This window comes from Cyrtonyx montezumae, unplaced genomic scaffold (assembly GCF_038088225.1).
Source record: "Cyrtonyx montezumae isolate F1298 unplaced genomic scaffold, pur_monq_1.0 scaffold_2, whole genome shotgun sequence".
NCBI lineage: Eukaryota > Metazoa > Chordata > Aves > Galliformes > Odontophoridae > Cyrtonyx > Cyrtonyx montezumae.
Genome location: NW_027071936.1, coordinates 17,300,486 through 17,327,021, shown reverse-complemented (window position 1 = coordinate 17,327,021; position 26,536 = coordinate 17,300,486). Strand labels below are relative to the sequence as shown.

Genomic DNA, 26,536 nt, shown 5'->3' with positions numbered 1-26,536 from the left:
CGGCCGCCTGCTGCCTGCCTTGAAAGCCGGGCCGGGTGGCGGGGTGGTCGGGCTGGAGCATGAAGTCGCAGGTGAGTTTGGGGGGGGGGGGGTTTTCCTGAGGCTTTAGGGCAGACGTAGCTGGCTTTGCTCAGTTGAGCTGAAGTTAATGGTGGTTCTTAAAGTTTGCGTTCTTTAGTTTGGGCTTGGCTCTCACCGGCTCGCTCGCTGCCGGAGCCAGCTGCAGCAGCAGGCAGGGAGCTGCTTCCCAGGGCCGGGGCTGTGATAGCAGGGCATGGCTGCGTACGACTGAGCTGCCATTCTTGGGGAAGTAGCAATGGGAAAGCTTCTCTCACAGTCTTTCTTGCGGCTTATCTACTTGTTCAGTTGCCCCACCAAAAATAGTGATGAGCCTCTCAGGTGAAATATGCTAGGTTGTTTTCTTTTTTCCCTTCTGTGTGTTCTAAAGCCCTTGGTAATAAGGAGGAACTAGTGATTTGATTAAGCTCTCTGGAGACTGAGAATTCATCTCCTTTCTGGGTAGTGGCACATCTCAAAACTTTACAGCTTATTTTGTGAGGTGCTGTTTAGTGCTCTGATTGTATGCTGTTGAAGAGTCTCTACATGATATCCTACATGTGTTCATCTTTAGTGCAATTTATTATTTCATAATGGATTGGGAATGATAAATAACTGTGGAGTTGTTTCACCTGTTTCAGGGCAGGAGTCAACTCCCACCTTGTTAGATAGGGAGGCTGCTGTGAGAATCAGGGTATGGAATGTGGTGCCAGGCCTGTGTAGAAGCAGTCTGCAGGATTACCCTCATTTATGGGCTACTTGAAGAAAAGCAAACATGAGCTATGGGGGACTCTATCGATTGGGGCAGGCAGGGATTACGGGGCATCCGTGTAAAATAGCTGTGTGTTTTAATCTGCCCTTAATGCAGCTGTAATAAGGGCAGTGAATACATGTGAACTTAAAAAGTGTGTTCATACAAAGCAGAATGAACCTACTTTCATAGGGAGGAACTGTGTGTCTCTTTAGCATGTCTGCGTTGTGTTTGGATGTCTGCTGTAGCTTAGGTATGCAAGTAGGCTTTCTCTCATTGTACTGGTGTTTACTCTTTCTATAAATTGTAAGGTTAGCTTGAACCAGAAATTCCTACGCAGCTCTTACTCCTGCCCTGCCCCTTGAACTCTCTCTTGCAGCCTCAGCTCCATCCCACGGCCCTAAGCAGGGTTCTGGTGGTGGCTGCCTTTGAAAACTGCCTGAGTCTCTCTTTAGAAATAGAACTTTAATGCACGAGCTGGCTCTGATCATTTATAGAATTACTGTTTCCAATAATATCCCGGCTGATCCCATGAGAAGGATAAAAAAAAAAAAAAGAAAATAAACAGTAATGAAAAAGATGCTGGATTTGTTCCAAATGAAATGAACAGTGATTTTTCTTTTCAAAACTTTTCTCTCCATCTTGTACTTGGGCTGGGACAGGAGGGGACACGATCTGTATCTTGATCTCCTCGTGGAGTTTTTAGGAGTACAGTTTCCTCATAAAGCTGCTCTGTCATTCTGAAAGACTGAAGTTCTCTTCCTCCTTATTGCCATTCTGAAAAGAACTTTTCTGAAGGCAATCTCATTCCTATCAAGTCGTGATCAAGAGGTGTGCTGCTAACTCCTCCGCTGAGCTCTGTGACTTCACAGATACACGCAGCAACAGGCCTTGGGAGTGAGGCTCCTGCGACGTGCTGCCCTTTTCCACTCTCAGGTGTGGTGCTTCATTGAGTAATGTTCTAAACTAAGACATGGACAGCATTTCAGGTGTATCTAAAAGATTCTGAATGACAGCCAGCAACCTTCCCTTTTTTTTCCTTCTGATCTCTTTTAAAGGGCATTTTTTAATTTAATGAGGAAAGAAAGGGTAGGAGGGGGGGGGGGGGAAGGAAACCCTCTTGTCTAGAATTTGCTTGATGCTTTTGCCTGTAGGAAAACAAAATGCCTGTAAGACAGTCCCATGACCGCAGCTTGTGCCCTGTTACTCCATCTGTCAGCCGTTGAAACCAAGAAGTACGCCCAACGGAATGGCGTGGGTTATTACTATTTTTCACGCTAGGCTTCCCGCGTCACTCGGCCTTGTGCGGTTCGGGCGCCGGGAGCTGAAGTTCCGGCACAGGCGGCTGCCGTGCGGTGGGCAGCGCGTTCCCTGCGGCTGCCGCTGTCCCCGCCCGTCCCTCCCGGCGCGGCGGTGCGGGGGACCGCGCGCGCGCGCAGAGGCGGTGCCACCGCCACCGTTATCGCGGGGGCCGGGCGGCGGCCGCGCCGGTTTTTCCGGCCCGCGGCGCGGTGAGTCACCGCCCGGCGATGGGGCGGGCGTGCGGGAGCCCGAGTGATGTCAGGGGCGAAGGGCGAGCATGAGGCCGGCGGTAACTGCCGCGGCAACGGCCGCTGCGCGCTGCCTCGGAGCCGCCTCCAACCGTGGCGCCGCCGACTGCCGCCTCCCTGACGCCCTCGGCCGCGGGGGAGAAAGCGGAGGGGCGGCGAACTTTCCCGCTGCCCGCGGTGGGAGTGTCCGGCCGCCTCCGGAGGGGGAAGCGCCCGCGGCGCCGCTCCGGTGAGTCGGGAGCGGCGCAGGTGGAGGAGCGCGGGGAGCTCCGCCGATCCGCCGCCGCTGCGCTGCCGCCCGCGGTCCGCCGTGCCGGAGAGGCCCCTCGCAGCTCGGCTGGCTTTCGAGCGGAGGTACGTGCGCAGCGAGCGCGCCCGGCTTGCCGGCGAAACCCGGAGTGTTGGAGGTGGGTGCGGGCTCGGGGATGGCCGAGCACGGCTCCGCGAGGTCGGGGATCGCCGTGGGTTCGTGGCGGTGTGAAGACGTGCGGCTGCGGGCTGCCCGGCCCCCGCTCCGTCGAGGCCGGGCTTCAACTTGACCAAGTGAGGCTGAACTTTACCGGGTGACGAGGTGCTTTTCCACCAGCGTTGCGTCTGGCTTCGGCTCGGCGCATAATCCGTGCGGAAAGTAATTGGTCTCCTGGGCAGGCTTCAATAAACAGCTTCTAGAGTACAATGCGGACGAGCTGTTGTTGTGTTTAATCTGTTTCTGTTCGTTCGCTTTTTCTTTTTTAAAGGACGCCTTTTCAATGGAAATCTCTCTCCTCCCGCTGCTAAACTTTGTATGAGCAATGAGCAGACAGCTGTTAATTACGCAGGTGAACATCTGTATTATCACAAACGTTTCGATTTATGCTGTTTTCTGAGAGCAGAGGGCTTAAAGGAGCGCTCCCAAGCTTTACTCCAGAGTGTATTTATTAATTACTTTGCCTAAAGCCTGAGTTATTTAATATTTGTTGTTAATGTTGCTTATGTTTATTATTTCATTAGTTTTTTTTTTTTTTTTTTTTAAATGAAGCTTCAACTTAGCTCACTGAGAGCTTGTTTTACTGGGGGGATCAATACGATTGCTTCCTTTATATATATATATATATATATTTTTCCCTTTGGCATAGGACTTATGCCTTTTCCTACTGAAAAATCAATATAATCAAAATGTGATTTCAGAGAACGTGCTCGTCGCAGTCCTTCTGAAGAATCAAGAATAGTGTATCTAACACGTGCAGTCCCAAAAGGTATTTGGGGAAAGTCAGAGTAGTGGAGGGGTTGAGCAAAATTGTAAGGTGATGACAGTAGTTTGTAGATAAAGGTCCCTAATGAGGTTGGACTGTCCTTGAAGTGAACTCAAACAGAAATCAATGGAAAAATGAGAATTTGAGGTGGGCAAAAATTGATTTATTTTTTCTTTTTACTCTCAGGCTGGTAATCTGAATCCAGAGCAACTTTATGTACCTCTGTATTTTAAATAAAGAGCTGTGGCTGGCATGTCGATGGACATCTATTTCCTGGGTCATGAAAGCACCTTGTGATTAGTGGTGTAAGATACGAATGCGTGGTCTAGGTCTAACAATCCTGTTTTTGTGAGCTACTTTCCATATGAGTTTAAAACTTGCTGTTCTCAGCAGACATCAGAAGTACAGAGTCATGTATGTAGTGTTATAGAAGGCTTCCTACTTCTATATCAGTTTAAAAACCCACAGAACTCCTCTCCCTGTCTCTAGGAGAACTGAATGGCAGATCTCACTTCAAGTATTTTACATTCTGTGTTAGTATACCCAAGAGAAGTATAAAAACTGACATTTTACTGATTTTTATTATGAAGGATTAGTTTAAAAAAAAAATGAAACAAGTGATGGATTTCAAAAATGAGTATCTCTCCTGTTTCCAAGAATGAGGGGATGTTTCAGAAGGCTTTACAAGAAATGTTTCCTCATAGAAAACAACTTTGAAGATGCAGCTATTTGTAACAAGATTGCACGCATCTTTTGTTTGGATTTGTTTTCTAATTTTGATGGGCTATTGACCTACAATGGTCTTTGATACTGTTAGTGGGGGGTGGACAATACAGATGCTGTTAGGTTTTATTTAGTATGGGTATGGTATTGCAGTAGTCTCAACAGATGCTGGGGAGATTCATGCAACACTAGATCCACTGTCCCCAGAAATCTGTCTGCTGGGAGGATGGATGCTTTGTACCATGGACACCACTGTCCCAGAGGACGCTGCAGGGCACCAAGCATGTCAGGCACCAAGGCACTGCTGTCCTAGCAGATGCTGAAGGCCTACCAATGGGAAAGGCTTACCTAAAACAGCTCTGTTTTGTGTGATCTGTACCTGTTCAGAAGAGGCATTCCTGAAGCGTACTGAACCCTACTTTACAGTAACAACTCAGGTGACTCCTGTGCTAGTGTGTTTGCTTTGCTGCTTCTCTTTCCTCCGAATAGTTGTTGTGTGAGGATATGTAATATGGAGAGTGAAGTACTTCTGATGAATACAAGTGGTTTTGGAAGTCTACCACGTAGTTACTGAGTTCTGATAGGACAAAACCCCATTCTAAAACCACATCAAGTTCAAGGAAACTCATTGCCCTCAAGGTAGCATATGCTGTACCTTTAATGAAAGGGAATTGCTGTGCCTTGAGGCCATGCTTGTGGTACCTGAGGTAAGCTTCCTGCATTACTACGCTTTGTCCCTTCCAAAATATTCATGTCAGTTTCAGGTCCTCTGGTTCACAGACTGGCAGATTAGAAGTAAGTATTTTTACGCTCCACGAATGAGGAAATTAAGTAGTTTGTCAGAGGTTCTGAACTGTTGAGTTAATCATTGAAAATAGAACGATTCTTAATAACCAGCTCTAAATCTAAAAGGAGGAAATTCTTGAACATGGCTACTCAAAGGAGAACTTGACTGAGTTCATGAGAATTAGATGACTGTTGCAGTAAAAAATGTACTCAGTACAACTGTATGGTTGACCAGGTAAAATACTCTTCCTTGTATGTATGAATGTAGAGAAGAGCATCCTGTTCACTTGCAGGCATCTGAGCAAAAATCAGATCTTTTCCTTTCACTCAGGTTACGCAGATTAGCTTGCCATAATGCCTGTTTCAAGGACATCCCACTAATTCTGTATAGATTTAGTGAACACAAGCTCGCTTGCTGCTATCGGTGGACCTGTGATACTTTCAGAGGGTGAGTTGTGCTGGCTCACAAACCAGTATCTTAATAGCGCTTGCTTTTAGAGCTAACTTCTAGCTGCTCCCTCCTGTAGCCTTCTGTCTCCTTTTCTCTCTGTATACTGAGATTTCCTTAGACTGACTCTCTTAACTGTGATCCTAGGTAACGCAGCGAGCTTCATGCTAAGCAGTGCAGTGTTTTCATGTCTATGGTTACCGTTACAAAGTGGACTGGTATCGTAATCCTGTTTCTCCTTGAGAAAAGGTGCTGAGCCTCTTGGGTGCAGCACTGAATGTTTTGGGGAGTTGCATCAGTGTAAGAGATTCAAACTGAACTGCTACAGCACATCTACAGATGTTTGTCTAAGAGTGGCTGAACTTAAAATGAATTAATTCAAAATTAGTTTTGATTTAGCTGTAATAAATCCAGTATTCTTAATGAAATATGTAGAGATGAATTTGGTGTCTTCTGTAGCTTTAACAGAGCACCGGACTGTCTAGACTTCAATAAGGCTTTGGCAGAGATCTGTCTAGAACCCAGAACTTTTAAGATTTAGCTTAAAGCCTTTGGCAGAAGATAATGTTTTTCCCTTATTGAAGTGCTATTACAAGTGTCTTGGCGTGTTTCATCCCTGATATTTCTTTAATAGAGCACCTGCATCTATAGAAGTCTTTAATTACGAAGTCATCTGCTTTTACTGTTTTTCTGGTTCAAATAAGCTGGGTTTGTGGTTGTTTTGGGTTTTGTTTTTTTTTTTTTTTGAGTTTGTATTACTGTGCTAAGCCTCTTAAGATCTTGAACTGTTGTGTGATGAGAGTTGAGTAACTTCTCATAGTTAGTTATGTGAAATGTACATAACAGCGGCAAAATATTTACTTCTGCACACACCCAGGTTCCTGCCTGTGTATGCTCACGTGCTGGGTGCTTGGCTAGTGGAGCAGTTGTTCAGATTCTCCTTGTTTTAAGGAACAAAACTTAGTAAAGAGAAACAACGGACATGCCTTATTTGCTAGTTGCCTTCCATGTGGAGGACATGATACATTGCACATCTGGTGGATAGCTCTAATAAATTTCTACAGCGATGGCTGCTCATCTTATTCTTGTCCTTCCCCCACATCAACCTTGTAAATGGGAAACAGCACTTGCTGTTTGTAGATGCTTTATAAGGGTGCCAAATACCACTGCCCATGTCTCAGTTTGAGGCCGAACACAGACTGTATTGAAGCAAACTGTTCCCATCGCTGCTGCTGCCTCAAAAGGACATTTAAAAAACTGGAATGCTGTGTTACTGTCTTAGCACAGCTGAGAACATGCTTAATGTAGTACTGTAGGATTCTGTCATCTGATCCTCTGCCAGTTATTCTGGTTTAAATTTGCGTATTGTAATTTCAATATTAAAAATCTTTATGCTGAGAATGTTAGAAGCTTCCTTTCTTTCTTTAGTTCAGTGTTGGGAGAAATTAACAACTGTAGATGTACTTTGGTGTAGTTTGTACTTCCAGTAACTTATGTACTTCAGGTGTTATGTACTTCAGGTGTGTATAGAAGCTATTCATATCTGACATGTTGTAGCTGCGAAGTTTACGTGTTATCATCTACAGTTACTGAAGTACAGATGTTCAGTGCTGTATTTTCATGGAATTAGGTTGTTTCATTATTTTTGTGTATATACTTTGCACACAGCTAGAAGTAGTTGGGAAGATTTTGGAAAAACAAACAAATGACTTTGCACAATGGGGAAAATATGCCAGCAATTCAAGCTGGTCCTCCAAAGTAAAGCTATTTTTTTTCTGTCTTTCAAGAAGGAACGCTGTCTCAAATAGTTTGAATCCTGTTTTTACTATTAAAAGCAGTTATGCAAGCAGCTCTTCAGTGTTTCTGTTTATCCAGAAATGTCAACTTCCACGATGAACTTTGGTCTTGAGAGGAAGGGCTGTGCCACCCAATTTGGCTATGAAACAAAGAGCATTAACAACATTGGTTCTTCTAATGTGCTATAATAGCAAATCTAGACATTGCTAGGAAGACAGCTTACTGATGTACGCTTCTGTACCCTACAGTGGCTGAGTCCTGAGCTTGCAGACATTTCTTGTAAAATTCATCACTGAAGCAGTGTTTACTGAATAACTGAATGCTACGCATGCTGTGTTGCTGAATGGAAAGAACCCTTGGCTGAGGACAGCTTTTCCAGCAGTAACTGTGGTTGTTAGCTTCATCTATTCCTACAGTGTGGCTGATGTATCCATATACATGCAAGTAGACATCATAATGATGACTAGGTTTATTTCTTTGGTGTAGAACTGGTCAGTGTAAAGTAAGACAAAATAACATCAACATCTGTGGTTAAAAATCCAAGTACTTGCATTGACTTCTATAAGTTAGGAAACTGAATGAGATGCTCCTTGGCTAACCAGCTACAGGGCAAGGTGCAATGCATGTCAAATTCCATAGCTAAACTAGTTAGACTGCAGAAGTTTTCATCTCTATGGATAGTCTGAGTAAACACTGCTAGAATGAGAAGTGTAATTTTCATTGTTAGATAGGGCTGCTTTAAAAAAAGAAAAAAGAACAGCCATTCAACATATCATAGCTTTTTGCTTTCCAGTAATCTGCATTCTAGTCCCTGGGCAGTCAGAGCAAGGTAAGTAGCTGACTCATTTTCACTCAGCAGAACAAATGCTTCTACAACTCTTCTGCTTTTTATTTATTTTTATTGGGCCTTGTTTAAGACAAAGTTTATTTTAAACTCTCTTTGATTTTGGATTAAACTCTTCAATTCTTTTTAGTCATACAGCACTGAATAGTCAAATGAAGTTAAACTGGGACACTGACAGGAGATTCTGGGGGACTGAGGGGGTGTGAATGCCTGTAGTGGAGAGAGGAAGTGCTCAGCTCTGTCTTGTTGCATTAAGGACAAACTCTAGAACAGTTGTTTTTTTTCCTTAGCCACAACTTTTTAAAGCAGGCATGTGCATTTCTTAATCTCTCTCCATACTCTCCTGTAGTGTAATCAGTGTTTAGCACTGCAAGCCTTCCTAGAACGTGTTTAAAATAATGCAGTGTATTCAAAATGGGGCTGTGTAACATGCAGAGAAAGTTATCAGTTATGGCAGCCTGTATTTATAATTATTAGGACATTTGCAAGAGAAATGATGAAATTGGGGTTTACATAATTTGCTCAAATAACTGCATTTTGATTAATCATTAACATTTTTTGTTTTCAAAGATGTCTTTTACTCGAAAGATAAGACGCTTCTCTGCTTATGGCCAGCACATCTAAGTCTACTCTCAAAAATCAAGGCAACTCACAACATGCATTATCCCAAAGGAAAGGAAATCAGTTTTTCTCAGAGGCTGGATGCAGTTTTCAGGCCTGACTAGTTTCCCAGTGTTTGCTTGAACGCTGACATTGACTGTCTTGGGTGTTCTTTGTCTTGAATGGGATGCTGAAAGATGTGATTTCATCTGGGAAGTTTAAAGTAGGGACAGTCTAGCTGCTGTAGTTGATAGGTGCTGATTTCTGGAAGACTTAAACTACGTAAGTCTGTGTATTGTGCCAGCGCGGCGTTTTTGCATTCTTTGTGGCATGAAGATGTTTTTCAGATGGCTTCTTTAAACTTCTTTAATGTGTGCATGCTATTAAAAGAGCTTTGAGTTATTTTTAAAAACGTCCAGCAGAAGTGTTCTGACTTCTTAAAAGTCCAAGCGCCAGGAAGAATTAAAAATAGATTGGCTCTGGACCTTTGAATAAACTTCCATTAATTAAAAAAAAAAAATAAAAGTAAATCCTACAGTCTTACACATGAGTACTTTGTGATCAACTGCTTTTACAGAAGTAGAGAGAAACGGATTTCATGCAGTTCAAAATTAATCTTGACCTACGGCATGAGTTCAAGTTGCATGGCTCAGGCTTCATTTAGTTATTACTGCTGCTTTGACGGAGCAGCATAATGTAGGGTGGAGTTTGTCAATATCACAGCATGACTTCTGCTGCCATTTAAATAAATGTCCTTGTGGATGACAGCGTGTATGACAAGTCCTGAAGAGTCCCATGCTTGTATTTTGTCTTGATAGAACAATTTTAAGAGATGACATGGGCTGCAATTAGTGTAGGCTGCTTTAGGCTGTCTCCTTTGGCTGCCCCAGCTGTTGTTAATGTGTTAGCTCTGAGATATTAGGGTGCTAGTTTAATGTGCGTGAGTCTCTTCCTAATTTGTGTTACAGAGCTTTTGTTTCCTTTGCAACACTGTAATTGCTACTGTGGAGATATTTTGTCCATCGTGCACCATGGTTGGTATTCACGTATCTGATATTATCCTTGCCAGGTTGTGTTACAACTATGTAACTGGAATGCTAAAGATGAAATTGAAAATCTAGCCAACAACTTTGGGTAATGATTGTCAGTTGAAGTTGGCTTGGCCCGTGTTTTAGATCAAGTCTGTAAGAAGCTTCCTTTGTGCCCTTTGCTACCTCTTTAGAATAGGTGTGAATGCATCCTTGATACTTGGGTACGCTGGTGTGTGACTTAGGGCAAGCTGTTCTCCATAAGGAGAACAATGAAGAGCAGAAGCATGTCTGATGGCTCTCGCTGAACAATGATCAGTTGCTCTTGCTGGAGCAGCTGATTTCAGTAGAGGCATGGTTCTACGTGCCCTTGTTAAGGCTCCTACCCTGTAAAGCACAGACCAATAGAAGGGTTCTAGATTGGCCTAATTCCCTACCTGGTGTAGGGAACCTGCTTTGGCAGGGGGGTTGGACTCAATCTCTTGAGGTCCCTTCCAACCCCTATGATTCTATGTTGACAAGATATCCTGAAATATAAGCCATTACAGTGTCTAGCCTTCAGGTTCTTCTCTGGACAGTAATTCTCTTTTATTGCGTTGGTTTGTCCTAAGGTTATAAGGTTAGTCCCAAGCCAGTACTTGAGCTGTCCTTGCTGATGAATGGGGATTTTTTGCCATAATTGGGATTTTTGTTGAAGTCTCATGCAGGAGCACAGCAGAAATACCAATATATATTCAGATGCCTTCTCAGGAAGGAAGAAATATCAATTGGTAGACCAGAATAATTAATTGTTTCTTCCTGTACCCAAATTTTGCTCAAGTTCTGCTTTCTCTTTAAGTGATTCAATAATATCAGTGTGAACACTTAGCTCTTTCTCTTGTGACTGATCACGCAGGTGAGATTTACCACTCATTTCCTACATTCCATGGTTTCTTAGTGAGCATGCACAGCACTGCTTGTCTTGATGAGTCTGGATGTGACTTAGTTTTGTCAGCTGCAGTCCTGTCTGCTTCAGTGTGGGGTTTACGTAACTAATCATTGTCACATTGTCACTGTCTTTCCACTTTTCATCAGTGAACATCTGGATATGTCTGTCATGGCATGGAGTAGAACGCTTTAAAATGTTTTTTTTTTTTAACATTTGCTTAATATTTAGACAGAAGTTCTAGAGCTCTACAACTTCATATGAAAATTTGTGATTGCACTTTGAAATATAGTTGCAAATATGTTTCTCAAAGTCTCTCAAACACTTTGTTTGATTGGTCCCAGGATCTTTATCCCCCCTTCTCCCTGCTATATGAATGTCAGAAGTATATGAGTTCCAGCTCGTTTTCTACTATAGAAATAATATCTTGACTCAGAACATACTGATAGTTATGTTACTAGCCAAGTCTTTAAACAAACAAAAAAAGGTAAATTAACAGCGTACAGTTGTGTATGCAGCATAACCAATGCATGTGCCACTTAGAGACACTTTGGCCATTATATTTATGTCTCACATCCGTGTCTGTTTAGTTTGCTTTCCTGGGTAAGAGGTTCAGTGATAACGAAGAGATTCCTGTGGGTGTAACAGGTTGCTAACGAAGTAGAAGTAGCTACCTGCTGTGCAAGATTGATTATTCATTTGTTTATTTAAAGGAGATTCTGTGTAGATGTGACTTTGCTACTGTTACCCCACACTTTACCTACTGGTTGGATAAGATCAATATGACCTGATGATTAAGTTATTAATAGTTTAGCTTTTAGTTTTTCGGTTGTGGTCTCTGTCCATGAATGATGTAGATGTTACAAAGGTATTGTCCAGTGACCTAATAAGAGAATTCAGTGATGGCTTTCCCAGGGGTAATGCAGAAGATTGGTACTTAGCTGTTTTCTTGCAGATTTAGTTAAATGGGAATTCAAGCATGAGCATCACTAACTTGTTTTATCTTAAAGTGTTTCTAAACGCTTTAAGCAGTAAGCTTCTCAAGCTATTACATGATAAACCAAAGTATGGAATACAAGCCTCATGAGTAGCTAGACACAGATTTTGTTACTGCAGTGTTGTTCAGTGCTGGCTTGTGAAATGATAGGGGATAGAAAATGGCTCTTATCAAAGACTGCAGTTTAGCAGGGAATAATGGAGAGAGGCTTATATTATTCTGGCGGTGTCTAATTACTTGGTCAAATAATAGCTCTGTGAGAGGCAATAAAAACATGGTAGTAGTATTCTCAGCCTCCTCCTCCCACTGTTAGGAAGGTAACTTAAATGGGGATAGCAAACTGTCTGGTAGAGGTGCTTCTGAAAGAATTTCAGTGGTGGTTGCATTACTTCCCCACTGTTACCATCCACTAGAAATATTATTTAACAGTGTTATCCACTGTTATGGGGAGATGCCGTGACAGCCGGAGGAACAGATAGTTCTAAGGAAATGCATGTTCTGTTCATGAATCTGTGGAAAAAAACTAAAATGAAGAAGGAAGTGTTGAAGTGCATAGTACTTAAGTGTTGTCTTCCATGACTAACTCAGTACTAAAAGGAAATATTTTTTTCTTGTCAGCATAATGTGGAAAGTATTTTCTGCCATTAATAGAAAATATTGAGCTAATGGAACAGTTGAAACAAGTTTGAGGAAGACCATGGGATTGCACTGGAAATTTAGATCACAGTGACTTTGTTTAAACTGCATAGTGTTTAAATTTGATGAGTAGCATTTTGCTGGGAGGGTGGGGGGGGGGGGGGGGGGAAGCAGTTACATCTGGGAAACTTGTTATAATTTACAGCTATGACAAACTGGAAGAAAACTGCCAAGATTCTATGCTGGTGTGCTAATCTCCACAAAATCTGTGTATTGATCATGGTGTTCATTATTCAGTGGCCTTAACAGATGTATTAAATTAAACGTATCTAGTTTTATTTCTGAAAGATCATGGCAAGAAAAGCTGTGAACAAGAAATCAGAACATGTGATGGTGGGGAAACCACTATCTGATGTGTCAGCTGGGTATTCGCTGGGGTGCCTCAGCCTGTGAGCAAACAGCTTGAAAAAGAGCTGTATTCCCCTCTCAGTGCTACGGGGGTGTTGGTTGCAGTGCAGGAGTGTCATACTGTCGATGGCAGGTGAGGTTGTGGTGAGATGAGAAGTTGGAGGAGAAGACCGAAATGGGGAGCGGGTCATGTTTCATCAACAGTTTCAGCCAATCTGTGTGTTTACAGTCAGTGACAGGTTATGTGGCATACGTCATCATTTCAGCTAATGCTTGTGAAGTTCTCTGGGCAGCTGGGTCAGAGCTGATCAAGCTGAAAGCTATTTAAGTTTTGGGAGGGGAAGAGGTGTTTGGAGTCTTTGGTGACTCCTGGTCTGTTTGACAGTGTGTGGCCTGGTAGAGTATCGTTGGTGTTGGGTTAAACATCAGTCAGGATGCATGCATGGGATAGCTTCAGGTAGGGAAAGAAAATAAAAGGAGAGAGATTGTATTTGGATTAGGAATATCTTTCATTGCTTGAGCCTTTAAACACAAGTGCCACTCCAGTGTGGAGATCTGTGGCTTTTTGATGTGGGACATGAAACTAATGCAATGTTTTTGTAATGTGAAAGCTGTGGTACAGTGATAATCAGTTCTAAACATGCCTTGTGCAAGAGACTGAGCTAACATCTCAAACACTCGACTAGATAAGGAGATGTGATCGCATGCAGGAGCATCAGTGAGTGCCTGACGTGGTAGTCTTTCCTGGTGAAGGCCAATTAACACCTTTCTGGGGCTAACTTACAGTGAGGGGAGAGCGCAGGAGTAGCTTTCTGTTCCCATGTTCTGGAAGATCCTAGAATAACAGTGAACGTGTGCAGCCTGGAAGGTCCCTGAGCAATGGGCTGAGCTTGTATGAACCAGCCTGTAAAGGCACAAACGGAAGGAGCTGCGTGCTTGCCCACCACCGGAGGACACGAGCCTCTGCTTGGCTTTCTTTCTGGGTAACGTCATTCAGAGTTGATATCCGTTGTTCCTGGATATAAATCCTCTTACTTAACAGTTGTTGCTGTGCTTCTGTTTGGGAGTAGCACAGGGGAAAAACTTAACAGGTGTTATGATTAATAATTGCCTAAATACTTCTAGGATGTGTCACCAATAAATTTACCAGAAATGTGTGACGTCCTTTTGAACTGCCTGCTGGCCAATAAGCTGTACTGGAGTCACCAAAGCACACATGAGTCAGTGCTATTCCTCACCTCTGTGCTGGTGGTGGTGACTAACCTCCCTGTCTGACTTTCATTGTGAGGCACAACCTTTGCCCCCTGTAACTGGGTGGAGGACTTCAGAGAACAGTGAAGCATTGCTGCCTCCTGTGCCTCTCCCTGCTCTTGGTGGTGGTAATCTGCAGCTTTCCCGTGATCTATAGAGGGTGTGGGGTGTCAGATGTGCTGCTAAGCAGCTAACAAATCTTTTATGCCGTTGTTTTGAGAAGAGTCTTTCCTTTGGGTAGTGATTTCTGATTGGTGTCTGGCAGCTATAGCAAAACAAAAATAGCCCAGGAAGGCTCAGCCAGCAAACAACATACATACAAGTGTGATTCCCAGCTGCTGAAGATTTTGAAGATGGCATGAACTGATGAAGGCAAGCAAAAGGAGCTCTGATATAACTTTTTTTTTGTTGTTGTTCAGGTGGCCATTGGGGTCCTGCTCGAGCAATTGTAAGGGAAAATTTATTAGATATCTAGATATGTATAAAATCTATATATTTTTATTCTTATGGAGAGGTAGTGTTTTGGAAGCTGATGCTGAGTACTATCTATAGCGTTTCATATCAGGAAAATCAAAACTTAATATCCTTCCTACTGTTGAGAGGTATAAAGATTATACAAATGAATAACCGTTGATTTTTGAAGCTTTTAGGGACTCAGTTTACTGAAATGAAGAAATTCAAGGTAACTTCTGTAGCACATTTATGTTCTGAAATGATAGAACTGTGAAGAATACCTGGTCAAAAATCACTCCCTCCTGAGAAATAGGGACCACCTGCTCCATTTCTACTACTGAAAATAGATTTATACAACGTAGGTAGTTAACACTTTTTAACAAAATTGTTAAAAAAAATGTTATTGCAAATGACAATATGATAATCTGTTCTGAGAACTTTTAAATGAACAATACTTCCGTAATCCAGCTTTATTTTACTCATGCTTCTTAACCATTGTATCAGTGAGAAGTGTTGGCAGCCTATTGGAGAAGGTAAATAAACTCCTAACTTTGATTGTCAAACTACAGTTCATTTTTTGTGTTTGTTTGTGCAGTGGAAGCACACGCATTATACATGTGAAATATGAACATGGCTCTGGAAATACTTTTGCTGCAGGGGAAACAGATATATAATGGGCGAATCTGTTAAACTCAGTTCTGGTTTTCACACCTCAGATATCATTCAAGTTATTTTTCTGTTTGGTGTGAGGTAAATGTACAGGACAGAGGAACTGATACTTTGTGTTTCAGGTCTCAATTCTTAGGAAGAAATCTTAAAATTCTTATTTATGGCTTTCAAAGTAGCAGAGGGTACCCAGCTGCTTTTTACAGTATCAAAAGTAGTCCTGAAAACTTTGACTGAAGAAAATATAAGCCAGCTAAATGTTGTTTCTGCTAATAGCATTCTCTTATGCTATCGCCAGCTGCACAACTTATTTCTGCATTACTTTATTTCCAGACCTTTTACTGCAACTGCCAAATACAGTAACAGCTTACAGCTGTATCAAATGCTTGAGCCAAACCTAGTAAGTGAATGAAGTTTAAAAATATCACTGCCTAGAAGCTTTGTCCATCTTGTGTGTGATTGTGTGTATCTTTAATGTTAGAATAGATCGGTCTTAACACGATCTTGTTCAGTGTGAATGATCATGTTTGGAACTGCTTGTTTGGAAAAGCTGTTGGAAGTGGTTCATTGAACCTTGATAAATTCTGGAACATAAAGATTCTGAATGTTTTAGAATTTCCAAATATTGAGTGAGGCACAGCAGTTGTGTTAGCTTTATGCAAAAAAAAAAAAAAAAAAAAAAAAAGACCTTAATGTGAAAATCATGTGACTAAGAACCTAAATAAAACTTGTTACTAAGTTCTGTCATGAAAGGCCAAATCTAGATATGCTTTCTTGTCCTCCCATATACTTATTTTCTTTTAAATGATAGTCAGATGAAGGTGGAGAAAACTAAAGGAGTTAAATGTGCGGGAGTAAATAGAAGCTTAGGAAAAGCCATTAAGAATGCCTTGCTTTTCTTGCGACTTTTTCACTCTTGAATTTTTCCCTGACGTACGTAGTTCACTTCAGCAATTACTGCTTCTTTTGTAATATTGCTGGTTGAAAAGCTCTGTTCCTTAGTGAAGGTAGATGCCTGGGTTTAGAAAATATTGAATTGGCTCCAAAACAAAACAAAAAAAACCTTGTCCCTAAAACCTGGGTGTATCCGTTGTAGGAATTTTGCTTATCCCTAGAGGTAATTTGGCCGACTTTGTGCAAGTCTTTGTCCTTTACTTCTGCCCCAGCTCCTCTCCTGCTCCCATGAACATTTGGTAGGTTAGAGTAGGTTTTAAACTTCTGTTTTTCTTCTTCCAAATCCTGGATATTTGCCAGTTAGCCACATCTGAGCATTGCTGTCCAATACTGAAGAAACCTAAATCGCACTCATTAGGGGCGTTGCAGGTTACACAAAAATAATAGGGTATTTTACATGCATGTAAGGACAGTATGGAAGCTTCAGGGAATTAATGCCTGGTGAGCTGTGGGGGCATGGGCTAGGGATCTGTGCATGTTGGTTTTGGTTTTCAACTTCTTTTTGGCTGAGAAACTTGCGTACATTTGGAGAGTTGCTTTCACAGCCTGAATCAGAGGATGATTAGTCTTGTCTGTCACTTCTTTGGGTAGTTCACTTAGCAGCAAGGAAGTACAAGCTTCAGACAAGGCTGGTGGTTTTTTTTATTGTTTTAATCGATAAGATAAATAAGCATTATTTGAAAATAGAAGGAAAATAGATTGAAAAGTCCCTATGAGGGAAAGGAAGCCTTTGAGTTCCTGTAGATCAAATGATGTAGTACCTTGAAATTTTACTCTAAAGTTCGCAGTATGCTCTCAGCTTGAAATAATTTTGATGAGACATCAGAAATGGTAGATCGATATGCCTTACAATCCTCTAAAAGTACCAGAAAGGAGCACTGCTTTGTCCTGCAAGCTGTAGATATAACGGCTTTTAATAAATTAATTTAAAAGCCTGGATGTCACTCTGCTTTTGTGTTGCTAGGTTACTGTTTATTTGTTCAGATTTTCTTTGGCCTTTAAAACTGAGTTGTTTACAGTTCTAAAGCATACAACATCTGGGTGTCTCTGCTACTGGATCACTTATATAAACAAAAATCTGAAAGTTCTTAGTATTTACATTAGAGTAAGGATGTATATGTTTGAAAAAGAGTTCTCTTTTTTAGTATCCTGCCCCTCTACTCTTAGTCTTAATTATAGTCCTGTTCTATGAAAGTCTATGAACATAAAAACTGGGGCTCTTGACCATCCAATGCATTATCAATCTCTCCAAGAGAAAGCTTCTTTTTATATTATTGTATTCTCATCTATGTATGAACGTTCAGGAAGACAGAGAATAATCCACAAGAAGAAAAAGCCGATGGTATGTTTTAAGGGGTGGAATTAGGCAGTTTCTAAGGCCATGGATATTTTACAGCAGGTTTTAAAGACACTCTTGAGCATTGCATCTCTCTAAATCTTTTTACTTCTGGCTGGAGGGGAAGAATCTAATTTGGAGGGGAAGCAGGAAACAAAACTTCCTCCGTACAGTGTTCTGCAGGATCAAGTGCAAGGTAGAGTAAGCTCCAAAGTTGGTGTAAAGTTGAGAATAGACAGCAAGTGAAATAGAAACATTTTTGTCAGTGTTGTCTTAGCTAGCATAGTACTTATTTCAGTGTCAGTTGACAGGAATGATATGCATTTTCAAAAACATGAAGGCCAACAGAAAATGGGATGGATTGTAGGCAGTGATGAGCCTTGAGTCCCTGCTGAGTACCGTAGCATCATGTTCAGCTACTTCCAGTGTTGAAAGTTGTTTCAAGAAGTTGAACTTGAAAGAGGGTACAAATCAGAACCATTACTGGTTTGGCAATGGATATGAGATATTTTGAGTTTGCCTTTATCTTCCCTTTCAGTTAAGTGGAGCAGATGGTTCTTCTTAAAAATTCCTCAGGCCTATTCCAAAATGCACGTTATTCACTAGCAAAGATTACTTGACTAATAGATTTCTCTCTTGAGGAAGTGGAATGGAATTGTGGGTGTGTGTGCTTTTGCTCAGCCCTTGCTTTTGTGTTAACTTGGATGTCCCCTATCGCTTCTCTCAGAGAATTATCATTGCACCACAGGTGGTAGGATAATTCACAAGACAAGGTGAACGAGAATGTAAGCATGTGAGTGCTACCTGCTCATGCAACTCAGGGAAAAGCAGGAAGAACTCAAGAGGTGGGCTTCAAGGCTGTGTGACTGCAGCATGCAGCTGGGCAAAGGGAAGCCAGCGGAGTTGCCTCTTGGCTCTTTTCACTATACTGTTGCTGGAATCTCAACTACAGCGTGCAGAATTTAAGACTTTTTTTTTTATCTTCAGTGATCAAAAGGAGTGACTTCATGCAGAGTAGTTTGTTTGCAGTGATTTAGTGATCTTTGAAACAGGTATGTGACAGAGATTAAATGTCAGGAAACCAAAAGGGTGACTTCACTCATGGATGCTTCATTAATGTAATGTTTTATGACATTAAAACTCTGACAGGAAAACCCGGAGCTGCATGGCTTCGTTTGTTAAAAAGCTCTAATGCTGTATTTTGAGGGTTAAAATTGCTGTGTTGGTGTGTGCTGGGAGACATAGCATGCTGTATGTCTTTGGATTAGTATGCTCATTATGAATGTGTAACCACCCTTTCAGGTTGGGAGTATCCAGTACTGCTGAGAAACACTTATCTTCTTTTGGGAGTCAGAAAGGAACAGTCAGCTTATAGGATTTCATAAATGGAGAGTCTTAAGCTGTAACTCTTCTGTCTATAGAAAACACTTTTCTATCAATGCAATATACTTTTCTTGTTAGTATGAGCATTGGGAGCCTGGGAGAACTCTGAGTTCTGCTCTTTGGGATAAGACTGCATGGTTTTGTGTTGCTTTTGAAGCAGAGGAATACTGTTTTTCTCTTCTTTCCCTATCCATTTTATGGGAATGTGAGGCAAATTGTTGCTTAGGTGCTTACAGAAATCCAGAATTGTGGGTCAAAATGTTCCCTTGTATATATCACAGTATTTTTACTTAATGAAATTCCAGAACTGATTCTTCTTTGAAATAATACCCGTTGGGATGGTGTGTATAAAAGCTAATTTTCTGTTGCTGATCTTCAGGAGTTAGCCATCAGAAATGGAGCACCATTTTAAAGCTATTGAATTAACAGGTAGATACGTAGGAGGTGAGCATAAAGAAACCTGCTACAGAGCAGCTTAACTTGATGTAGACCTTTGCGCTTTCAAAATAAAATCTCGTTAAAATGGAGAAAGCAGACTGATAAACCTGAAGTAGGCTTTGAGAGGCAGTTTTTCCCTTGACTGACTTGGTTTTATATTTTCATTGCGACTCATAAACGTTCTGATCCATGTGCACAGACAATACTTACTTTGATCTAAATAAGCCTGTGATGTTGATCTTAACAGGGAGAAGCTAGTTGTAGTATGCTCTTGCTCATCTTCCCCTACAGTGATCTTGTTCTCAAAAATCAACTTTTTGACTGTCTGGAGATCATGCTTTGTTCTTTCCTGCCTATTAAATGCTAATATCTGGTTCTAAACACATGAAAATTTGTATGAATTTTACTTCACTTGGGACTGATTAACGATCCCCTTCTTTTTTAGCCAGTAAGAAATGCATTTAGAATAGTGATGGGGTTTACACGCTGACCATGTTTAATACCTTTCCACAGAACAAACAAACAAGCTTTCCAGATTGTTTTGAGTTGATTGTTCTTGCTATAAAGAGAAATTATTAAGCAGGCTTTTCCTAAACAGCTTTCTCTTACATCTAAGTCAGTGGTATAGCAGTCAGGCTTCTCTGAATTAACAAAATCATATTGAAATCTGTGCTGTAGTGGATCTTGCTACTTGTTCCTGCTCAGAACATTGTCTTAGATTCATTTTTAAGTAACTGAAGGACAAATAACAGATCTATTGTTGTAGACACCATTATGTAAACTAAAATACAAAAAGCCTACTACAGCGGTATTGCTCAGTTCTCTGGAAATTCAGATATTTAGTGGATGCTACAACAGCTATGAAGATACACTGGGACTCTCTTGGTTGAAACAGTTATTCTAGATCCAAGAAGACTTAATGGAGTTATCCCTTGAATGAATTTTATAGATAATTTATCTCAATAAATCAGATATGGTAGTGTTCTTCTCTTTTCTTTCTCACCACCTGAACTAAGATTTAGTGATCAGTGTGGATAAACCAAGTTAATATAGAGTGAACCTATAATCAAAAAGGAGTAATTTTTGTGCAAAATGCTTTTGAGTAATAAAAATCTCTTGCTGAAAAAATGGATTTGATTTAATTGAATTAGTTTTAATTCAACTAAAGTGGGTGATGTCAAGTTGTCTGAAATGTGTGCATCTTGTCTATTAAAAAATCATAGTGGTGCCTAAACCAATCATATACGAAAATAGTTGATAGGAATTGTTTTTGAACTATTTTACTGTAACCACCTTTCTTTAGTTTCTTTTGACTATATGTGTAAAATGATGTGTATATATATATATATAAACATTTCTAAGATTTGTTCACTGCCACATCAATTGTTCTGAAGGTTCTCAATAAGTTTTCTATTTTTTTGCAGGTAGTAGAGTTATAGCGGGGAAAACAAAAAAGACTTGCCTCCACAACTTGCTCTACAGTATCTTTTGGCACAATGGACACTTTTTAAGAGTTTTGACAGTAATCAAAAATCAACTAGGGACGAGAATATTGGACTTCAAGGAGTAAGAGACTTTACAGAGATCCCGGGAGTCAGTCACTTATAAAACCTGGTTTAGCCCTACAGCTTGGGAATGAATACCATTGAGACTGCAAAACTTGAAGACCATATGGAGGGTCAAAACAATGATACTGCTAATGGATACACACGACCTGCTCTCTCAGTCAGCGAGGAGAACAAAAATGTCAATAACAAACCGAAGGGCTTGTCCAATGGTTTGCGAAAAACAGCAAAGAAATATCCTGATTACATCCAGATTGCTATGCCTGCTGAATCTAGGAACAAATTTCCTCTGGAATGGTGGAAAACAGGCATTGCCTTTGTCTATGCTCTCTTCAACTTGATTTTAACAACTGTCATGATCACTGTGGTCCATGAGAGAGTACCTCCAAAAGAGCGTAGCCCTCCCTTGCCTGACAAATTTTTTGATTATATTGATCGTGTGAAATGGGCTTTTTCTGTATCAGAAATAAATGGAATGATACTAGTTGGACTGTGGATATTCCAGTGGTTATTTCTTAGATATAAGTAAGTAGCCGTTTTCATCTGCTGTTTGCTTCCAATACATTGCTTTCCATCATTTAATTTGGGTATAAGAAATCTGTGGTGGAATTGTGGTGATATTATAAAACAGAGCTGGCAGAACAACTGATAAAGGGATGACTTAATTAGGAAATGTTTGTGTCCATGCTGGATACAGGGATGTGAGTTTTTCCTGTTTGTGTAGTGCTTTAAGATTTGAATTTGACACCTACATACACTTGTCGAATTTACTTTGGAATTGAGTTTTCCTGAGTGTTATTATTGAAATGATGATGTTTGAACAGATAAAATCATGGTGATGGTTTTGTAAATCCATGGAGAAAACCACTGTTTCCTAAACTAGAAGCTTTTTACGTTGTCTTCATTTGCTTAAACTATAGATACCATAAACATGTATTTGACATTAAAATATGGGAGAAGGTCACTGAGTCAAGGGAATATGTGATATCGTAACTAAATTTGTTAGATAGGTTTGGTAGGATCCCTATGGTATTTGCTATATCTTAATATAATAAAAGTCAAGACTGAAACTGAATAAAGACTTGATAGTATTTGATGTTATTTAGAGAACTCTGTGGCAAGGAGCAGGAGATAGAGCTGCTCTGTAATCCTAGTGACTTAACAATCCTGTAAAACTGGAGCTTCATAACTGTTATATGTATGTTGTGAATGTGACCTTTGAATGTAATCTTTCTTCCCCCTCACTTTCAGATCAATTGTGGGACGCAGGTTTTTTTTTATAATAGGAACTTTGTACCTATACCGCTGCATTACTATGTATGTTACCACCTTACCTGTGCCTGGAATGCATTTTCAGTGTGCACCTAAGGTAAGAGCCTTTGCTTCTTAATTCTTACCTTAATCTTTACCTGAGTCTTAATGGCTCACTAGAGCAAATATGCAAGCTTATGTGTCAGTTCCTGGGTAGGCACTCATCAGTCTTAAGTATATTGCTGTGTCTGTTCAGTTTATTATTTCCAGCTGGGAACTGATCTCAATTATACAAAAAAACAAACAAACAACCTGCTCTAAATCTGAATAATTGCTCAGGTAGTTGCTTCATAAGTAATTCTAAACTCAGTAAATTGAAAATTGTTTGAGATCGTTGGGGTGGGGGGGTGGGGGTGGAGGGAGGGAAAATGAAGATACGTGTCACTTTCTTCCTGACTGCACGTATTGTTGGGGAAGAAGTTTATTCAAGTTCCTTACTCTGTCTTTTCTTGTATTTTTTTCTGGGGATCTAGTTAAATGGAGATTCTCAGGCAAAGGTGCAGAGGATCCTGCGACTGATATCTGGTGGTGGTCTATCCATAACTGGATCTCACATCCTGTGTGGAGACTTCCTGTTCAGTGGTCACACTGTAGTACTAACACTAATCTACCTGTTCATCAAAGAGTGTAAGTTCTGTTATATTTAAATACACTCTTGTTCACATTTATAGTACATGTATAGTACAACATTTGTTGTACTATAAGGCATGTGATGAAAATGCACATAAAACTTGCCTTCTGGAAGTTACCAGTCAATTCTATGTAAACTGTACATTTAGATGTGTGTAAACAAGTTGTGACACTGTAGAGTAAAAATGGAACTTAAGCGTTATAAAGCAGTGTGGGCTTTAAGGGCTTAACGTGACTAAGACATTTGGCTTCTAGTTTTATTTCTTTGAAGCAAGCTAGCGTTTCATTGTTCATTGACAGGTAACAAATTTTGTCTCACAACACTGAAGTTAGATACTCAAGGTAACCTTGTGAAGGCTGGCTGCCATGCCATACGTTTGAAAGGATTTTTGTAGCTTGAGTACATGGTCACTCCACACTTGTACTACATGCAGAAATAATGTTCTTTCTTTAAGTGTATAATAAATTAATTATATCAACCAACGGAAAGTTGAGGTTTTTTTGCTCCTCATGTGTCTTCTGCTACAGTCTCTTCCTTATACCTTTTAAGTTGATAAGAGTTTGGCAAGCACATAGGAGATGTAATTGCGGTTATGACTTCCCTTTTTGTTGTGTAGTGTTGTGAGACATGGGGAATGTGAAGAATTATCTTTGCTGCACACACAGCATTGATTGCAGTTCTAGAGAACTGAGCACCTACTTCTGAATCTGATGTGTGGTAAGCTGTATTTCTGTCCTAGGAACTTGACTGCTCATGAATGCAGTAGTGAAGAGGTTCCTCTTCAATTCACACATTAGTAAGAGAAGATTCTGCCTTGTGTCATGTTCCAAGCTATGCAGATGATAGCTTGGATCATAGGAATATGTAATTTTTACTGAAATAAGATTAGCTGGCATCAGTTGAATGCCTTATTTTATTAAAATACTGAGGGAGAGACACGTTGCAGTGCTATGCTGTAAAAAAGCATAAATTAAGAAAAACACATACACCACCTAAAAAAGGCTGGTTTTAATATTGCAGTCTTGAAATCTGCGGATTCAAGATGGTTTTTTGAACAGTAGTTTAAGATAAGAATCATCATACTAATCAATTAGGCCTTCAAGTGACCATTACTGGATGAATGGCATATGTAACTTGTCAAAAATACCAGAACAGTATTAGGATAATAGCCTAGGAATTTTTTACTTTGTTTTGTGGATGTAATTGGAGCTTCATGCTGTATATATACCCTTTAGTACAAGGAAGCATACAGATGTCTCAGTATTTAGGGGGACAGTGTACTTCTTATGCTTTTATCATAATGTGTTGGAAAACAAGTATCATATAAGTCATTGTAATGAGCCCTCTGACTGCTGCCTAATTCTTAAGGATATGTATCTGTAGAGTTGTGCTCTATAACTGGTGTTCTGTACATTAGATAGATATGCATAGCTCTCCTTATTTTTGTTTCCTTTACAATTAGCAAAATGTCCACTGAGCAAAGGCTTAAGAAATAGAACTGCTCTAAACTACATTTTACTTACTGTATTCATTTAAGTTGCATATTCTTTTGACATGACACATCTCAGCAAAAGATGTATTAAGTTTTTATTTCTAGTTCAGTTCAGGATTTGTTTTTGTTTTCCACCATCTTTCCTTCCATCCTTTGCTGCTTCAGTTTTTTTTTTTCTTCCTTAAGTCAGTAAGTTTGGCTTTGTATACAACACTTGGAGGGATTTGAGCTTATTTTGTTTGTGCACCAAAGCCAAATTCCTTCTGTAGCCACTATTTTGTGCAGGACTATTAAACTGTTACTGGATAGATTTCAGATCAGTAACTAGTTGACTGTGTAAAATTAAAGGCTGACCATTGGACCACAAGAGAAGGGTTGACAAAACCTCCTGCTGTGAGTGAAATGGAGCCTGTTAGCCTCAGAAGTTATGAATGGTCATTGTGACTCTCAAAACATTTTTCAGTGGGGAGAGAAGGGGGGGGGAGTTCAGCCACTGAAGTGGCTTAAATGCATTTTGAAAAATAGTTTTACTCCCACTTCTTACGCTTCCATTAGAAGTTAACTTCACGTACTGTGCTTCTCTATACAGTGTATTGCTTCTCAGAGTAGATATGTAAGAAAATTAGCTAAAACTAGGAATTAAGGATGTTTTTTTTTCCTTGTTTAACGTGACCTCTGCACAGTTTACAACATTGCTAGATATTTGACTTCAATGCGTGTCACTGCAAGTACAGACTGTGAATCAGGACCATAGATTCAAAGTAGGCAAGGAGAAGTGTTTTTCTAGGATTTGTGGGAAAGAGAGATGATGTTAATTAGAAAACCAGTGATAGTACATCTGTTCATCACCCCTATGTGTTTTATGCTGTACTATTCAGTAGTCTTAAATCATCTTTTCTCATTTTCCAGTTTACCCACTGAATTGCTGTAGAAATACATATGTTTTGTTTTGTTTTCCCTTCCCCTCCCTACTATTACAGATTCACCACGTCATTTCTGGTGGTATCACTTAATCTGTTGGCTGATGAGTGCTGCTGGCATAATTTGTATCCTTGTTGCTCATGAACATTACACTGTAGATGTCATCGTTGCTTACTATATCACTACACGGCTCTTCTGGTGGTACCACTCAATGGCTAATGAAAAGGTGAGTGGCAAATATGTTTAGAATGAATGTACAGCATGCATTTGTTAATTCTCCCCTAAGGCCAAAATGAATTCTTAACTTTGAAGTAAAAATAGAGGGCCTGTACTGAAGTTTAAACAAACTGGGCAAGGAGTTTGATTTTACTGTGATTTAAGTAAATATTTCACGCTCCAAGATATTTTTTGATCTGTAGCTGCTAGTTTTTTAAAAACGTTCTTGCTACTTTGACAAAAAAAAAAGTTCTTGGAATTTCATTGTTTTATTGCTATTGTGGATATGCAGAATAACCCTGATTATCTAAGCATATGATAAATATTTGACCAACCTAAAATACCTAGACCGTGCTAAAATTTCAGTGGCAGTTCTACTCTAAGTGTCATTAGAAATTACATTTCAGCAACAATTTCAAGTAGGAATGTAGAAGGCTAGTTCTCAAGCCCTTAATCTACTTACTAGTCACCAATATTATTAGTATTTAGTCATCAATAAAAACATGACATGTTTGAAAGGACACTTGTTCAAAAAAGGCTTGGGTGCTTTGTCTCCCTAAACTACGTAGCATTAGGGTATTCCTTTTTGTTAAAACACTTAGTTTGCTGTTCATGCTTGTATTATGGTGTGTATCCTACCTGAGTACTCACCAATTTTGAAGCTAAATGCAATGTATTCACATGTATTTCTGCGAGATAATGTGTCCTTGCAGATACGTACTTTAATGTCAATTTTATTGTTGTTGTAGATCACTATATATATATAACATATATTTATTTTATATAAACATATTATATAAACATATAACATTTTATACATATATAGAACACAGATATATATGTATATATAAAACCAGTTAAACTTACTGTCTTTATGTCTCTTTCTTCCTTACCTGCTGCTGCCACTGATACAGACTCTAAAGGTTTCTTCGCAGACAAATTTTCTCTCTCGAGCTTGGTGGTATCCAATATTTTATTTCTTTGAGAAGAACGTGCAGGGATCTGTTCCTTGCAGCTTCTCCTGGCCCATATCTTGGCCTCCCAGCTGCTTCAAATCTTCATGCAAAAAGTATTCACGGGTTCAGAAAATGGGAGAAGACAATGAAAAATCTACCTGAAGAGGAGAAAAGCATCTGT

At 40.2% G+C, this 26,536-nt stretch overlaps 1 protein-coding gene across 3 annotated transcripts; it reads left to right on the top strand.

Moving 5' to 3' along the window:
* On the top strand, window positions 1–26,536 carry SGMS2 (sphingomyelin synthase 2). Of its 3 annotated transcripts, none has more exons than XM_065736514.1 (6): window positions 1–71; window positions 20,688–21,353; window positions 22,080–22,197; window positions 22,613–22,766; window positions 25,243–25,409; window positions 26,314–26,536. In XM_065736514.1, the coding sequence occupies exons 2-6, from the start codon at window positions 20,899–20,901 to the stop codon at window positions 26,515–26,517; spliced, it is 1,098 nt and encodes a 365-aa protein (XP_065592586.1). In that variant the 5' UTR covers window positions 1–71; window positions 20,688–20,898; the 3' UTR covers window positions 26,518–26,536. The 3 variants fall into 3 exon arrangements, with proteins under 3 accessions (XP_065592586.1, XP_065592587.1, XP_065592585.1); XM_065736515.1 differs by lacking the exon at window positions 1–71 and adding an exon at window positions 2,297–2,319; XM_065736513.1 differs by lacking the exon at window positions 1–71 and adding an exon at window positions 2,346–2,712.

What these genes read in the sequence shown, in the direction of transcription:
- SGMS2 (XM_065736514.1), top strand. Translation starts at nt 20,899, where the DNA reads ATGAATACCATTGAGACTGCAAAACTTGAAGACCATATGGAGGGTCAA. An exon ending in ATTTTCAGTGTGCACCTAAG is followed by an intron (nt 22,198 to 22,612) that starts GTAAGAGCCTTT and finishes CTGGGGATCTAG; the next exon opens with TTAAATGGAGATTCTCAGGC. An exon ending in ACTCAATGGCTAATGAAAAG is followed by an intron (nt 25,410 to 26,313) that starts GTGAGTGGCAAA and finishes CCACTGATACAG; the next exon opens with ACTCTAAAGGTTTCTTCGCA.